General features: G+C 38.7%; 2 protein-coding genes across 2 annotated transcripts; both read right to left on the reverse strand.

Annotated features, from left to right (window-relative positions):
* Positions 1–4,042: 4,042 nt before the first annotated feature.
* LOC311585475 (olfactory receptor 6C2-like) lies at positions 4,043–4,981 on the reverse strand (the record flags this gene model as incomplete). Its single annotated transcript, XM_084760692.1, has 1 exon — positions 4,043–4,981. One exon carries the CDS (start codon positions 4,979–4,981, stop codon positions 4,043–4,045), a length of 939 nt encoding a protein of 312 aa, XP_084616818.1.
* Positions 4,982–16,447: 11,466 nt separating this feature from the next.
* Positions 16,448–17,380, reverse strand: LOC311584209 (olfactory receptor 6C2-like; the record flags this gene model as incomplete). Its single annotated transcript, XM_084758309.1, has 1 exon — positions 16,448–17,380. One exon carries the CDS (start codon positions 17,378–17,380, stop codon positions 16,448–16,450), a length of 933 nt encoding a protein of 310 aa, XP_084614435.1.
* Positions 17,381–17,673: the final 293 nt, after the last annotated feature.

Consider the following 17,673-nt stretch of genomic DNA (forward strand, 5'->3'; position numbering starts at 1 on the left):
ATAAACTTCCTCGTACCACACCTGTTGCTTGGCGTGTAATTTATATATCATAACAGAAGGGCTTCTCATAATAAAAAGATTATTTTTCACAGATCATACATACATAATGTAAACCAAGAATTTGGGTATGATGCCGGAACACACGGGCTAAATATTGGAGTTTGTGAAATGAATAGTAATTTTGGGCAAATGGGAAGTAGAGCTTTAACCTGGCTCTGGAAAATGCCTTGGCGTTTGGATTGGAGCTGGAGGAGAGTAAAGTGAACGTCAGTTAGGCGGCTGAGCAGGTGGCAACGCTTAGATTTTGGATTCGGTCATTGTTGAGAAGCTGGAGCAAATGTTTGTATTGATGAGTCTGAGCTCAGATGTTGGCAAACTTCTGATTGCTTAGTGAATGCTTCAAACTTGGAAGCTAGAAGGTTCTGGAAGATGATATACCTCATGTGTTAGGATGAGTAATATTGAGAAGAAATTAGAAGTAGGATATCATTAGGTAGCTTTCAGGAGAATTCTAACTGAGAGACTAAGATTTTAGGTTAGTACTCGAATGGATTTGACAGGAAGATGAAATGTGGCTGAGAGGGTTTTCTCTCTCTGTGGATCTACCTTTGCAAAGAAGAACCGTTGCTTAAAATTTTCATTTTTCTTCTAATATAATTACATCATTCTCCCCTTTTTCTCCCTCTTTCGAATTCATGGCTTCTCTTTTCACTGCGTTGTTACATGCACATATGTGTAACATACATATTCCTAAATATAATCTTCCCAGTCTGTATAATGTGACTTGTATATGTATTTTCAGGGCTGATCATTTCATATATTGATAGCCAGGTGGTGTGCTCTTCCCTGGGGAAGGCTATTTCTTCCACTCTCATCACTCCTTAGTTGCCAGTAGTGGACATCTTTTTGATGGAAGAAACTGGTAAGTCTGAGGGGATACAGAAGGAAGAGCTGAGAGCAAGGCTGCATAAATACATCCCTTTGGCAGTATGTATAGAAAAGTTAGCCACTTCCATGTGAAATTCCTTATGTAAGGTAAATGCTACAAAGTTTTGAATATTTTGGTGTATTAAACTTGGTAAAGTCAGTTTCAGCAGTGGCTGGATTTGATGACGAGTGGCCTTTGCTATGTATGCTCTGTCTGTATCTCCCTCACCTGCCTGCTGTGTTCTCTGTGATAAGGTTCTAAACACTCAGAACAATGTGGCCTGATTTGCATTTCCTCTTATTGAGTGGGTGACCAGGAACATAATGCCTCCTTGCCTTTTTATTAACCCAATTAATCTTAAATATTTATCCTATCCAAACATACATTGTTCTTGAATGGTAAACTGGACAGAACTTAGAAAGTCTTAAACACTTTCCCTTCATGTTTTGAGAGGAAGCTTCTGTGCTCAGGAAGGGCTTGAACTTGCTGTGTGGTCTAGGGTGAACTTGCTAATTAGCCTAGCCTTGAACTCCCGACCTTCCCGCCTCTGCTTTCCAACAGCTGAGATCCAGCTGTATTACCATGCCTGGCTAAAAGATTCTTTAGAGTATTCTCAGCTTTCACCATTGTCTAAATCAAACAAGGAGATTAACCATTATAAACTCTGCTTGCTAAGGACTCATACCTCAAGTGCAATCACTAACATGGCTGCATAGAAAATATGCAGATCCTGCAGATGTGTGCTTAGTTACCAGAAAGGAAGCCTGAGGACATTAGCTTTGTTTTGTTGATGTTTAAGAAAATTTATATATATATATATATATATATATATATATATATATATATATGTATTTGTTTGAAGAATATTCTAATTTCCTTTGGATATTTTTGTAGATATTTTATAGTGTATTATATTATAATATATTATTTATTACATGTGCAATCATATATTATGCCTTTGATATAACCATGTTCTTATTTAGAATATACATGAGGAATTAGAAGATGTGTGATAGAAATAAGTAATAGCTGTGTACATACTGTGAAAACACAAGACTTTATTTTCACAATTACAAAACATGAAAACAATGAAAAGACTTTACCACTTAATAGCATTTTAACAACTTGGCCCACATTACTGTCATGGCAGCTGCTGGTTCTCAGTCAACCTCCCCAAACTCATGCATGGTTTTCACAGTTTCCCCGGAAAAGAATTAAAAAATAAATATTTCATCACAGAAAATACTTACACAAGGCACAAGCACCAGAAATTAAAGTTAGGAACATGGCATGCTGTTTTCTTGGTAGACAACTTTGCATGCATCTGTGAGGTATTCCGAAAATGCCTCTTACACCTTACGAGACTTCTAAGCTGCACTTCATAGCTATAGGTAGCAATGTGCCTTGGAGTCACTTAATACGCAATCTAAGACTGCTATCCTACTGTGTGATAAACTGTTCTATTAAACTGCCTTAAGAGAAAGATGTAAGAGCCAACTTTACTTGCCTTTGGTTTTCCGTGTATTTAACGTTTACAAACTAAGCTAACGCATAGCTGCAGTGTTAAGCCATGCGCACTTCCATGCCTCAGACCCAGACAATGCATGTGTATCATTTGCTGAAAGCAACAACTTCCTGAGATCTACCATAAAGGTTGAAAGCAACCATTTATGGATATTGGTTGGTAAACAATGTTGCTATCTAGGTTGGTTGGGATCAGCTGGAGTGAGTGACTTAATCCCCTTAAAACCCTGCTAAAGTTCCCTGTGACCATCCCATTCCCTTTTGTGTTGTTCAGTAAAGACAGAGTGAAGCCCTTTGTTAGGGACAGACGGGCACACTGGTAGTCACATGACAGACACAGACAGCACATACAGGAACACATAGCTCATGTGACAGATCCACACATACATGTACAAACACACACAGAATCACAGAGACCCACACATAAAGAGACAGGCACAATCACACAGACAGACAGACGGACACAGATACTGATACATGCGCAGATTCAGACTAACGCAACAGACAGGATGGAAGACACGGGGAGCCTGGTATAGGGAGTTCAAATTTGGATTCGCGCTCTTGGTTAAACGACACCAAGGGAAAGTGCTTTTCTCTCTTTCCTTAATGCGACACCAATGCATTGTTGTTGACTCAGAGCTAAACACTAACGCATATAGTCTGCACACACATCTAGCAATCGCCTTGATCTTTCTACTTTTTTCCCAGATACTCACCAAGAAAAGTCCATCTCAAAGGAATGCTCAGTTCCCCAACTTCACCCCTCTCTATAAATTTTCTACAAAACTGATCGAGTAGTCTCATTTCCTTTTGCTTTCCCCTTTGCATTGCAGAGTGGGGGCTCTTCAGAGGAGTGTGTTACACAGGTGCACACGAACTTCTCAGATACTGATACACTGATGGCACCGGACAAGTCCCCAAAATGCCTGAATTGGCAGCGGGAAGTGACTTGAATTTCGTGTTCGAGTTCTCTGTGGCGAGACTGTTACAGAAGACGAGATAGCAGGACAGAACAGGAAGGGAAGATGTTTAGTCTTCAGAGAATGGTAGCACAGTTGCCCGCCAAGTAGTGGTTGGCTTGTCAGTGTGCCCTTCATGTGTGTTCTGAGATAAGCCAGTGAAATATCAATAGCTGGAAGTTGTTATTGCTCAATATTGGGACTTTGATCCTATTAAAATGCAGTACAGGTTTTCAAAAAGGAGTCTCTACTTATTTTTGATGAATCAGGACTAGAGATTCATGTATATTCCCAAGAAGTGAGACATAATTTAGTGAGTGAGACATAGGTATTTAGATTCCATATGTTGAGAAGGCCATATGGTCAGAGACGCAACCCTTATTTTTGCATGTCTTTTATAGAATATTTGAAACTTATGCAATCTAATCTTTGAATAATACAATAGTTGAAGAAATCTAAGTAAAATAAACTTCCAAGAAAAACTTGATTTTTTATTTTTGGATTATAAGAGAAAACTGTTCTTAGGAAAAAAATTACCTCGAATCTATGTGATGGGAGGAAAACACACATTTTCCAGTTCATGGGTGCTGCTCACGGCCACGGAGACATAAGGTTAAGTTAGCCGAAAACCTTACTTCTTCGTGAGAAATGCGATTCGTTTTACTGTGTCTTTGAAAGCTTCTTTCACTTGCTTGTTCCGAAGTGTATAAATGAATGGGTTGAGCAAAGGCGCAACTGATGTCGTGAGCACAGACACGACCTTATTAATGGCCACCCCTTCCTTTGCTGAAGGTTTGATGTAGATGAAGATGCAGCTGCCGTAGGTGATGGAAACCACGATCATGTGGGACGAACAAGTGGAAAAGGCCTTTTTCCTCTGCTGGGCAGAAGGGAACCTGAGGATGGTCCTGATGATGTATGTGTAGGACAGAACCACACACACTAGGGTAATGATGAGTGTCAGTATGGCAAAAGCCAGGACAATTTTCTCTATAAACACCGTGTCTGAGCAGGTTATCTGTAGAATGGGAGAGGCATCGCAGCCAAAATGGTCAATCACGTTGGAGTCGCAGAACTCTAGCTGGAGGCCTATGCCAAGAGGTGGGAGGATGATCAGCAGGCCAGCAAACCAACAGGCGAGGACAAGAACCGTGCACACTCGGTTGTTCATTAAGGTGGTGTAGTGCAGGGGCTTGCAGATGGCTACGTAGCGATCATAGGACATGGCGGCAAGGAGGAAAAATTCTGTTGCTCCGAAGAAAACAACGAAAAACAACTGAGTGGCGCAAGCATTGTAGGTAACAGTGTTATCTCCCGTCGCCATCATGTACAGGAATCTGGGAATACACACCGTGGTGAACGAGACTTCTAAGAACGAGAAATTCCGGAGAAAAAAGTACATGGGTGTTTTAAGGTGGGGATCCAAAAGTGTGAGTGTGATGATGGTGAGGTTCCCAGCCACACTCAACATGTAGGTGAGAAACAAAAATAGAAAGAGTAGGACTTGTAGTTTGGGGTCATCTGTCAGCCCCAGTAGGATGAATGTTGTTATTGCTGTATGATTTCTCATCCCTGTCGTGCCAAGTCACGGGTGTCTGAAGAGAGTCGTTAGAAGAGCCTGGAAATGTAGCCTAAATGAAGACATCAGAGTCAGTGAGCTTGCAAGCATGCGATTTTCTTTCACTTGAGGATCAACTTGGTAATGTAGCTAAGCCTACCGGTGTCCTTGGTGGCTCCTATGCAAATAACTCTATTGCTCTTATGTATGTAATTCTCCAATATTTCTACATTATCTACATTTTAATAAAAAAACCACACAAAACATAAATCATGTTTGTGTAACATACGATGGCCTCACCTATATTGCCTCAAGGTTATAGACTGTACCTTATGTTTCCTAAAAGAAGTCTTGACAACTCTGGAGTCCTTTACTCCATATTCATCTTTTAAAAAATATTATTTATTTCTACCACTCTATTTCTCAAACAAAGAAATATCTGCTAGTTAGAATTTTATGTTGGTAATTTTATCTTGCTGTCATTAGCTAACAGTGGCATTACATTTTCAAGTGACAAATTTGTTATTTGAATTCGGATTAATTTTAAATAAGGAGAGGGAAAGTGTAAAATACAGTGTTGTACTTTTGTCATTCCTGTATTTGACAATGAAAAACATTTCTTTATTAAATTGTTTGAGGTTGGTAAAGTGGTGTTGTAAGGAAACATGTTCTAGAATTTGTACATAAACCTGATGTATCTATCTATCTATCTATCTATCTATCTATCTATCTATTTATCTATCTATTTATCTATCTTTTACCTATCTCTAATCTATCACCCATCCTACCTGCATTATTCAGTCAAACATATGGGAACTCTGGACCCATATAAACCAGTAAACAAAATTATGAAAACACACTACCTTTCTCTTTGGAATTCATCACTGTCCATTTTAGTACTGCTAATCAGTCCAAGGGTCTCTCTACTCAATTTTATTATTTTCAGGATCAGTATTATATTGGCTCAGTCACATCTCCTTTTCTTCATGTCAAGACTTAACCCTCACTGAAATTTGATTTTTAAGCAGCTGTTCTCAGATGTTCACCTTGTAAAAGAAAATGTGAGAAATATATATTCATAATGAAAACAGTAGTTCATAATAAATAATACACTAGTCCAGTGGTTCTCAATGTTTGTAATGCTGTGACCCTTTAGTAGAGTTCCCCATGTTGTGGTGACCCACACCATAAAATTATTTTCATTACTACTTCATAATTGTAATTTTGCTACTGTTATAATTGTAATGATTATGTCTGTGTTTTCTGATGGCCTTAAGAGACCCCTGTGAAAGGGTCATTTGACCTCTAAAGGAGTCATGACCCACAAATTGAGAACTGCTATACTAATCTATAACTTTTTGCATCATTAGTAGAAATTAATTATTCAATTAACACTTTTAGATTAATTCAATGCCTTATTGATTAGTCATACAAAATTCTATATTAAAGGAAAAATTAAAAAATTCATAATTTCTGATATTTTAAAACATCCTTCCCAGTGTAGCAAAATGTGTTTCTTTTTTGTTGAGCATCAAAGATGTAGGTTTCTTATTTTTCCTACTTTTCAAATAAATAACTAACCTCTATTCACTCATATAAATAATTAACAAGTCCCCATTATTTACAGAGCATAACACTGAGACTAGGAACAAGTTATTCCCAAAAGGACCTGGAAAGCGACAACAGTAGCAGATAACATTTCATTTTCTGTGACACAGCAACACCAGATTGCAACAAAAACTTGACTTTAAGTTTAGTGTGACAATGATTCCATTTTTGTTTCTTGAAACTAGTTTTTAGCTATCCTGGCAGCTAGTAATAATCTTTTCCGCTTATTCAGACTGGTTTTCTGCCAAAGTTGGCAGTCAAAGCTGTCCTCAAGATATGTGTTAGCAAAGCACAGTGCTCTGTGCTCACAGGCATGGTTTTGGAATGGGAAGAGCTGCCCCTTTCCTGGGCTACTGAGAGAGTATCTTGCCATGTATTTGCAGGAAGAAGACTGACAGATAGTGCTAGACCGGATTAATTTATAATTTCCTTCCATCCCTCCTTTTCTTCTCTTCTTCATCTCTTTTCTTCATTTAACTGTATCATATTTAAAAACTTTATAACACCCTTTAGCATTCTCATTCCAGCCCCCTTCTATGCTAGTTCTTTCTTCCTATCAGGACGTCTATTGTTCTATTTGCTAGGAGTGAGCTCTGTTCACGACACACACACACGCTTTAATGTAAATTAAACTGCTAAGTTCTAACAGTGCTGCTAAGCCTGTGCTAGCAGATCCTTTGCCTGTAACCTCAGGTTAACACTAGTAGGCTCACCAGTGCCCTATGTTAGGCTAGGAAAAAAAAAAAACTCCTGGGCAGTAGAGAGTTATTTACTTGTGTAGTTTGTATCAAACAGAGCTGGAAACAAATTTCATCCAATGAGCAATAACCTTTACCTCTCCCCTGTAAATACTGTTTCAATTAGCATTAGCAGACATTCCCCAGTGGTTTAATCTATGTAGAAGCACACAACCAGTTTGGGAGTTCTAAGAGGGTTTAAGAATCAGTTTCTTTCCTTCATAGATTCTCTAATTATTGAGTTTTAAAATATATTTAAGACATTTTGACCTTACACGTTTAGAATGATTGTTTGGGCTCAAGTGATTTTGGTACCTGCTGGGATGAGAGGCTTCTTCTAATTTCTGACACGGATACCGTTTGTATCTTTGACAATAGGAGTTTCTTTTTTTTTTTTTGAGAAGGTAGTGTTTTCTCATAGCTTATATATTTCTATTATTGACTGGTCTTGTCAACTGGTCCGTATAGTTAGGAAAAGGAAAGAGTGACCCAATGCAAAAAAAAATCCCAGCTTTGTGTTTCCTCAGGCTAACGATTTATCAGAAATGACTGCCAACTGCTTTCCTCCCCTTTCTCAAGTATCAGTTGTAATGAATTCCAGGTTTAAAAATCTGTTTTATGCCCTGTCTGCAGTTTTGAGAATACGGTAATGAAATCTCACAACAATTCATACTTGCTTTTTGATGATTACTCATTGGAGGTCCTGGAGAGAAGCACAATTTGTGGAGCAGTGGCTGTTGAGGAGGTTAGCCTGTGTCCTGTCCCCAGTCCCGTCCGCCATCGCAGTTGTCACATAAGCATACAACTCTTTCTCTCTCTGTGTCTCTGTGTCTCTGTGCCTCTGTGCCTCTGTGTCTCTGTCTGTCTGTTGTCTGTCTGTCTGTCTGTCTGTCTGTCAACTCTCTCTGTGTCTCTGTGTCTCTGTCTGTCTGTTGTCTATCTGTCTGTCTGTCTGTCTGTCTCTCAGCTCTCTCTATGTCTCTCTGTGTCTCTGTCTGTCTGTTGTCTGTCTGTCTGTCTCTCAACTCTCTCTGTGTCTCTGTCTGTCTGTCTGTCTGTCTGTCTGTCTGAGCTAGATTTTCATTGCTCCTTCTCTACTGAGATCAATCTTAAGTCTCCTTCCCTCTCGCCACATCTAAAATTACATCTTACACTAGATTTCCCAGCACTGTGTAGTTGGGGGGTGGGGAGGGAGTGTAGACGGGCTTCCCTGTGGCTTCTGTAACTGCAGGGTTTGTTTTATATTGCCACCAGCACACGCAGAGTGACTGCCTGAACAACACAACAGTCCTCAGTGACTCAATTTCAGAAGTTACTAACAAGTTGACGGCGGTGTAATCCGCCTTGTGAAAATTTGTAGAGCAAAGGGACAATGTCCTCAGAGACCTGGAGGGTGATTTAATGTCACCTGAATTCTGTTTGGGTTCCTTCACGGAGTACACGTTTCTCTTATGATTATTTTCTTTCTGTGGAGCTAAGGATGACCTCAAACTTATGGTCTTGCTCCATCTCTGGGTGGCGGGATTAGAGGAATGCTCTGCTATGGTCAGCTTATGTTATACATTATTTATATTAGACACAAATACAAAATGAAATATTTACTCTAAAGAAAAATAAAGAAAAAAAAGCTATGTTTTATATATGCAAATACTGAAAATCAGAGCTGACCAGTCAGAGTCCTCACTGATGAAGTCCCTCTGATGAAGGATGAAAGTTTAACTTTTTTTAAAAAAAACATTTATTTATTTATGTATACAATGTTCTGCCTGCACACCTGCAGGCCAGAAGAGGGCATCAGATCACATAATAGATAGCTGTGAACCACTGTGTCGTTGCTGGGAATTGAACTCAGGACCTCTGGAGCAGCAGTCAGTACCCTTAACCTCTGAGCCATCTCTCCAGCCCGAAAGTTTAACTTTCTAAAAATTATTTATTTATTTATTCACTTTAAATCCTTGTTGTATTCCCATCTCTCCTCACCTCCCAGTCCCACCATCCCTCCCTCTCTCTTCCCCTGCCTCTCCCATATTCCTCAGAAGAATGGAGGATTCCACCCACCCAAGCCCATCAAGTTGTGTCAGGACTGAGTGTGTCCTCTTCCTCTGTGGCCTGGCAAGGCAGTGCTGCCAGGGGGAGATAATTGAAAACCTGGGAAAGAGATTCCATGTCAGAGAGAGCGCTGGTTCCCCTTACAAGAGGACCCACATGAGGCCTGAGCTGCCCATAAGCCACATTTGTGTAGGTGATCCAGGTCCAGTCCGTACAAGGTCCTTGGAATGTTTATCTTAGTTCCAAGTTTCCATTTCCTTGGCAAGTCATATTATGGCTTCTCCCAATACTTAAGAGGCTTGTCAACCTTTAAACGTCAAACTTGGTGATTTCATCGTGCTACCCTGATTAAAATTTCATAATATCCCTTCCTGTTTTCACTTTTAAAGATAGGCAATAAAAAAAACTCCTATAGATATTTGAGGCAACAAGAGACTTTTTTTTTTCTTCAAGCACTGAGATGAAAATTATTCACAGTGGAGGTGAATAACCTTTATTTCCGTTGACTGTCTCTCTGCTTCTCACATTGGTCCTTGTGTCAGGTTTACTATTAGGTTTGTTTGACATTGAGTTGTATGCATTTCTCATATACTTTGGATATAAAACATCTTATTGGAAATTTGTTTGCAAATATTAAACAATTCTTTGATATTTTTGAGATGGGCATATATAATCAAGGTTGGCCTTGAACTCATGATTTCTCAGTCTGCTTCCCAAATACCAGGATCACCAGCTCTAGTTTGTGAACCCATTCCTTAGTTTGCTTTTCAATGTGTTGGTTGTCTCCTTTAGTGAATGAAGCTTAGTTCAATACAAACCTGCTTGCCTATTTGCTTTTGTTTTTAGATCCAAAACATAATGAGAGATTTGCCTGTTTTCTTCTAGTAGTTTTATGTTATCATATCTCAACATTTAAATCTCTAATCCAGTTCAACTTAATTCTCATGGTGATGAAAGACGGGGTGTGCTAGTTAGTTTTTAATTTGCTTTATTCTTAAATGTGCACAAGTGTTTGTCTGCATGTATGCCTAGCTACCACGAGCATACCTGGTGTTCCTGAAGGCCATGAAAGGGTGTCTGATCTCCTGGGATTGGAGTTACAGGTGGTATGAGCCATCACGTGGGTTCTGAAAAATCACACCTGGGTCATCTGGAGGAACATACAGTGATGTTAACCCTTAAGCCATTTTGAAGCCCTTGCTGGTTAGCCCTTTTGTCAACTTGACACAAACCTAGACGTATCTGAGAAGAGGGAATCTCAACTGATGAACTGCCTCCTGGTAGCAGGTCTTTGGGGACATTTCCTTGATTAACGATTGATGAGGCAGGGCCATCCCATTGCAGTGGTACCGACTGGGCAAATGGTCCTGGGTTGTATAAGAACACTAGTTGAGCAAGCCATGGGGAGCAGCATTTCTCCATGGTTTCTACTCCACTTCCTGTTTCCTGCTACCTGTCTTGCCTTGAGTTCTTGCTTTGGCTTGACTCAGTGATGGAGTGATTGGGATACGTAAATCGAATAAACTCTTCCCTCTCTACAAGTGCTTTTGATCATGGTCTCTATCAGATCAATAAAAAGCAAACCAGAATGAAGGGTCTAATTTTATTTGCTTGCATATGCAGTTTTGAAAGAAACATTTATTGGAGAGACAATTCTTTCACCACTGTCCATTTTTTGGAACTCTGACCAAAGACTGATTTACTGTATATTTACATACGCTTTTGTCTCTTGAGCCTTCATTTTTTTGGACTTGTCTATGTGTTTATTTTTTTTTAATGCCTGTTCCGTCTAGTTTTGATTGCTGTATCTTGGCACTATAACTTCAGATTATGAAGATAGGTTCAGATTTTATTTTTGACATGTTCCATTTAAGGATTAGATTTACTTTTATTTTTTTGCATCTCTATGAAAAGTGATAGGATGATTTTGATAGTTATTGTAATTAATAGTGTATTAGTAATATTTTGTAAGTGTTAAAACACCACGATGAAAAATGACTTATGGTTGTTCCAGAAGGAGAGTCTGGAGCAGGAAGCAGAGGCGACCACATTTTTAATTACAAACCTGAGGCAGAAAGAGTGAATAGGAAATGGAGTGGTGAAGGAGAGATAAACATGTTTTTTTTTTTGTTTAGATCACACGTGAGTGATGAGAAAGAGACGTGTGAGAGAGCAGGTGATGTTTATTCCCCTTAGAAGTTGAACCACAGTACAGGGGAGATTGGTTGTTACCAGCTGAAAAACATCCTTGAACAAATTCTGAGAGGAGATATAAGTGTGAGCCAAACACAGGAGGTGGGGCCTTTGGAGACTTGAGATAGTTTTGGCTGTTCGTGGCTGCACTTCAAGATGCTCCTAGAGAGAACTTCTCGAGGGAAGGCTTCGGGGCTCTGGGCTGCAGCTGAGGTTCGGCCCTTGGCTTTTGTTGCTTGGGAGATTTTTAAAGACTGCTTCTAGTTTTTAGGGATGATAGGACAATTTAACTTGTTTACTGATCTTGATTTAACTTTGGTAAGTGGTATCTATCAAGAAAACCATCCATTTTGTTTAGGTTTTCCAATTTTGTGGAGTACAAGTTTTTAAACTAAGACCTAATGATTCTTTGGATTGCATCAGTGTCTGTTGTTATGTCTCCCTTTTAATTTCTGATTTTCTTAATTTGGATACTGTCTCTCTGCCTTTTGGTTGGCATGGTTAAGGATTGACAAACCCTTATTGATTTTCTCAAAGGCCCAGCTCCTGGTTTGTTGAATCTTTGTATTGTTCTGTTTCTAATTTATTGATTTCAGCCCTGAGTTTGATTATTTCCTGTTGTCTACTCCTCTTCGATCTGTTTGCTTCTTTTTGTCCTAGAGCTTTCAGGTGTGCTGTTAAATTGCTAGTAGGGGTGCTTATTGCTATGAACTTTCCTTTCAGCACAGTTTTCATTGTGTCCCGTGAGTTTGGGTATGTTGTGCCTTCGTTTTCGTTAAATGCTAGGAAGTCTTAATTTCTTTATTTATTTTATCCCTGACACAGTGGTCATTGAGTAGAGAGTTGTCTAGTTCCAATGAGTTTGTAGGTTTTCTGTTGTGTTGAAGTCCAGTTTTAATCCATGGTGGCTTGATAAAATACAAAGTGTTATTTCAATTTTCTTGTATCTGTTAAGGCTTGCTTAGTGACTAACTATGTGGTCAATTTTGTTTTTGTTTTTGTTTTTTGATACAGGGTTTCTCTGTGTAGCCTTGACTGTCCTGGACTCACTTTGTAGACCAGGCTGGCCTCGAACTCACAGCGATCCGCCTGCCTCTGCCTCCCGAGTGCTGGGATTAAAGGTGTGCACCACCACGCCCGGCATGTGGTCAGTTTTGGAGCAGGTTCCGTGAGGTGCTGAGAAAGTATATTCTTTTATGTTTGGATAGAATATTCTATAGATATCTGTTTGGTCCATTTGATTCATAACATCTGTTAGGTGTATTATTTCTCTGTTTAGTTTCTGTCTTGATAACCTGTCCATCAGTAAGAGTGGGGAGTTGAAGTCTCCTACTCTTAATGTGGGGGGTTCAATGTGTGATTTAAGCTTTATTAATGTTTCTTTTACAAATGTGGGTGCCACTGTATTTAAGGCATATATGTTCAGAAATGAGATACCATCTTGGTGGATTTTTTCCTTTTATAAGTATGAAGTGTTTTCCCCATCTCTTTTGATTACTTTTGGTTGAAAGTCTATTTTATTAGATATTAGAATGACTACTCCAGCTTGCGTCCTTAGATCTGTTTTCTTGGAAAACCTTTTTCTAGTTCTTTACTCTGAGGTAACGTTTATCTTTGTTGATGAGGTATGTTTCTTTAGTCAGCAGAATGATGGATCCTAGTTTCTCATCCATTCTGTTAGCCTTTGTCTTTTTATTGGAGAATTGAGAGATATTAATGACCAATGATTTTTTTCTGGTACAAGGAAGTTTATTTGGGGGAAGGAAAGGGAAGGAGTTAAAGCCTGAGTGAGCCACAAGGGCACAGAGAAAGAGTGAGAGACAGATCAGGAGAAATGCACACAGACAGACAGACAGACAGACAGACACACACAGAGCGAGAGCAAGAGCGAGAGAGAGAGAGAGAGAGAGAGAGAGAGAGAGAGAGAGAGAGAGAGAGAGAGAGAGAGAGAGAAAGAGAGAGAATGCAAGACCAAAAATTTCAATTCCTGTTTTTTTGGTGGTGGTGGTGGTGGTGGTGGTGGTGGTGGTGTGTGTGTGTGTGTGTGTGTGTGTGTGTGTGTGTCCATTCTTTTGTTTTTGTTGGTGTGGAATTATTTATCTCCTATATTTTCTTGGATGTAGTTTACCTCCTTGGGTTGGAGTTTTCTAGTAGTTTCTGGTTTTGTGGATAGATATTGTTTAAACTTGGTTTTGTCTTGGAATATCTTACTTTCTCCATCTATGTTGATTGAGAGTTTTGCTGGGTATAGGAGGTGGGGCTGCCATCTATAGCTTCTTAGAGGCTGCGAGATGTCTGCCCAGGCTTTTTTTGGCTTTAGAGTCTCTTTTGAGAAGTCAGGTGAATTCTGATAGGTCTGCTTTTGTAAGTTACTTAACCTTTTCCCCTTGCAGCTTTTAATATTCTTTCTTTGTTCTGTAGGTTTAGCGTCTTGTTATGCGATGGGAGGATTTTCTTTTCTGGTCTAATCTAATTGGTGTTCTGTGTGCTTCCTGCATGTGTATAGGCATCTATTTCTTTAGGTTGGGGAAAATTTCTTCTATACCTTTGTTGAAGATATTTTCTGGTCTTTGGAGCTGGGACTTTTTACCTTCTTCTATTCCTATTACTCTTAGGTTTTGTCTTTTCATAGTGTCCCATGTTTCCTGGATATTTTGTGTCAGAAATTTTTTAGATTTAGCATTTTCTTTGACCAATGTATCAATTTCTTCTGTTGTATCTTCTATGCCTGAGATCCTCTCTTCCATCCCTTGAACTCTGTTGGTGATGTTTACATCTGTTTTTCTTGCTCTCTTTCCTAGGTTTTCCATCTCCAGGATTCCCTTAGTCTGTTTCTTCTTTATTACTTCTACTTCAGTTTTTAATGTATTGAACAGTTTTATTCATTTCCTTAACCTGTTTGTGTTTTCTTATGTTTCTTTAAGAGTTTTATTTATTTTCTCTTTAAAGGTCTTTATTATCTTTATAAGATTGGATTTAAGATCATCCTTTTTCCTATCTTGGTGAGTCTAAAATTATGAATATGAGTTAATATCTATCATATCTCATCTCTATCAACTTAAAACATCTATCTGTACTTAAAACATCTTAACCCCTAAACAACTAAGTTTAATTATAAGTGTGAAATATCTGGCCCTCAACGCTATCAGGGACTTGAGAAGGAGTAGAACTTAATTACCTGAGCAAACAGGAAGTGCAGGTTAGCAGCTTCCAAAATGAAAAAATTACAGAGACAATTTGTTGCCTGAAGAGTCACCCAAAACTATAACATTGTAGCATCATCTTCAGCCTTCTGGCCCAGCCTCATTTTTTTCTACACTCTGTTGGCTGCCATTTAGTTTTCTCTTCAGTCCAAAATATTGCTTCCAATATTGTGTTCAGCATTATTTTTTTGAAACATGATTTTTAAAGACCTGTTTGTGGCATGGAAAGTCTTTCCTTTTTTAGACTATGGCAAATAATTTTTCTGGGTGCAGTAGTCTAGGCTAGTAGCCATTTTGTTTAGAATTTGGAGTGCTTTACTCCAGGTTCATTTGACTTTCAGAGTTTCCATTGATAAATCAGCTGCTATTCTGATGGGTTTTCTTTTTTATGTGACTTGTATTTTTTACTCTTGTAGCTGTCAATATTTATATTTGTTCTGTGAACTTAGTGTTTTCTTTTATGATGTTCTCTAAGGGAGTGTCTTTCCTGCTTTTGTCTAGTTGATGTTCTGTGTGGGGTTTTTAGAAAAAACTGTATGGGTGTATCTTTGTTTAGTCTGAGGAAGCTTTCTTCTATAATCTTTTTAAAGATCTGATCTATGCTACCATCCTGAGATTCTTTGCCCTCATGTATGATTAAATTTCAAAGATTTGAATTAATTAATTATTAGAATTTAATTAATGAATAATTAATGTTATTAATTATATTTCAAAGATGGTGCCTCAATTTCTTGCGTGTTTAAAAATAAAACGTATCCTTTGCTTATTTGGTATAGATTCTCTGTTTTTTTCCTTCAAGTCTGCCTTCTACTTGATTCATTTTCCTGAATTCTCTAATTGGAATATTGAGTATTTCAACCCATTTTCATTTTATCTCATGTTATCTATAATGTTTCTATCTTTTTAGTGAAAAATTTTTTTTTGTTCTGTTTTGGGGCAGGGTTTCTCTGTGTAGCCCTGGCTGTCCTGGACTTGCTCTGTAGACCAGGCTGGCCTCAAACTCATAGAGATCCACCTGCCTCTGTTTCCCTAGTGCTGGAATTAAAAGGGTGCACCACCACACCCAGCTGAATTTGGTTTTTAAGTCCTTGATTATATGTTTCATTTCCTTCAGCTGTGCACCTTTATTTTATTGGACATCAGTACAATTTCTGTTCAATAATCTGATAATCTTGGTTAAAAGCCACTTTATTTGTACCTACAGCATATATGTATTTAAATATCACTGGTTTGACTATAAGTATTTTTTGATTATTTGATGTATAATAGTTGCTGATGCTTCTGTGTATTTCTTGGGATTTTTTTTAGCAGTTGTTTTGAGTAATAATCTATATCTTAATTTGTACAAACAGCTTGTTTCGTTGCTTTTCACTTAAACTTTGTCATGTAACTGTCATTTTGGTTATACATTTATTCTATGAATTCTTGTTGCATGAGGGCAAGGTTATTTTTTTTAAATGTTCACTATTTAACATGGATGAGCTAATGAATGTACATATAATAAGTCAAGGAATTAGTTGTGGATAGTTACAGATATAATAATAAAGTTATTACCACTTTTTCTTATGAGTTAAATATTTCATGTGGTGTCCACTTTTTATTAGTAGTATGTATTCATTGTACAATAGAGTGTGTTTCCATGGCTAGAGAGAGCTTAGGCTACCAGTATCTTATGAAAACTTGAGTAATTAGTTTCGACATTCTAAGGCAATTTTTTTGATTGAATCATTGAAGGCCTGTCTGACTTGCTTGTTCCTTAAGGTGTAAATGAACGGGTTCAGCATGGGAGCAATGGAGGTAGTTAGCACTATCACGCCCTTGTTGATAGCCACTGAGTCCTTCGCTGAAGGTTTGACGTAGATGAAGATGCAGCTGCCGTAGGTGATGGAGACCACGATCATGTGGGACGAACAAGTGGAAAAGGCCTTTTTCCTTTGCTGGGCGGAAGGGAATCTTAGAATGGTCCTGATGATGTACACGTAGGAAAGAACCACACACACAAGGGTCGTGATGAAGGTCAGCACGGCGCAGCCTATGACCATCTGCTCGATAAGCCACGTGTCCGAGCAAGAGATCTTCAGGAAGGGAGACACATCACACAGAAAGCTGTCAATGACGTTAGAATCGCAGAATTGCAGATTTTGGCTCAGACTAAAGGGTGGCAGTATGATGAAGAACCCAGCCATCCAACAGCAAAGAAGGAGTCTCCTGCAGGCAGCGCTCATGATGGCGCCGTAGTGCAGGGGTTTGCAGATGGCCACATAGCGGTCGTAGGACATCGTGGCTAGCAGAAAAAATTCAGTTACCCCAAAAAGGTCTGCGAAAAATGCCTGGCCGGCACAGGCACCGTATGTAATCGTCTTGTCACCTGTTGCTAGGTTATACAAGTATCTAGGAATACAAGCTGATGTAAACAAGATTTCTAAGAAGGCAAAGTTCTGTAGGAAAAAGTACATTGGGGTTTTAAGGTGAGGGTCTGTTAGTGTAAGTAAGATAATTGCCAAGTTGCCAGTTACATTCAGCAAGTAGGTAAAAAGCAGAAAGATCAAGAGCAGACTTTGCATTTGTGGATCCTCTGTCAGTCCCAGGAGAATGAATGTTGTTACTGTATGGTTCCTCATAGCTGGCTCCTGATTTTAATCTGTTCTCATGAAAAAAAAAAAGTAGGTTATTCTATCAGAATTTATGAAGGCTACAGTTCCACAGCTGTTAACCGTGAGAAGTAAACTTAAACAGCTGGTTCACATACAATGTCTTTCCTTGTCTTGGTAATTAATATTTTCATATTCTTCTAAGCTTGTAAGTTTCCATGTTTTGTAATCTTGGAAGTGATATGTCCAACAGGTCAATCTACCAGTTACAACATAATGCCTTAAGATTGTCTACCTCTCTGTTTCATTATTCAAGTGTATTT

The sequence above is a fragment of the Acomys minous genome, assembly GCF_964271855.1.
Source record: "Acomys minous genome assembly, chromosome: 15".
Lineage (NCBI taxonomy): Eukaryota > Metazoa > Chordata > Mammalia > Rodentia > Muridae > Acomys > Acomys minous.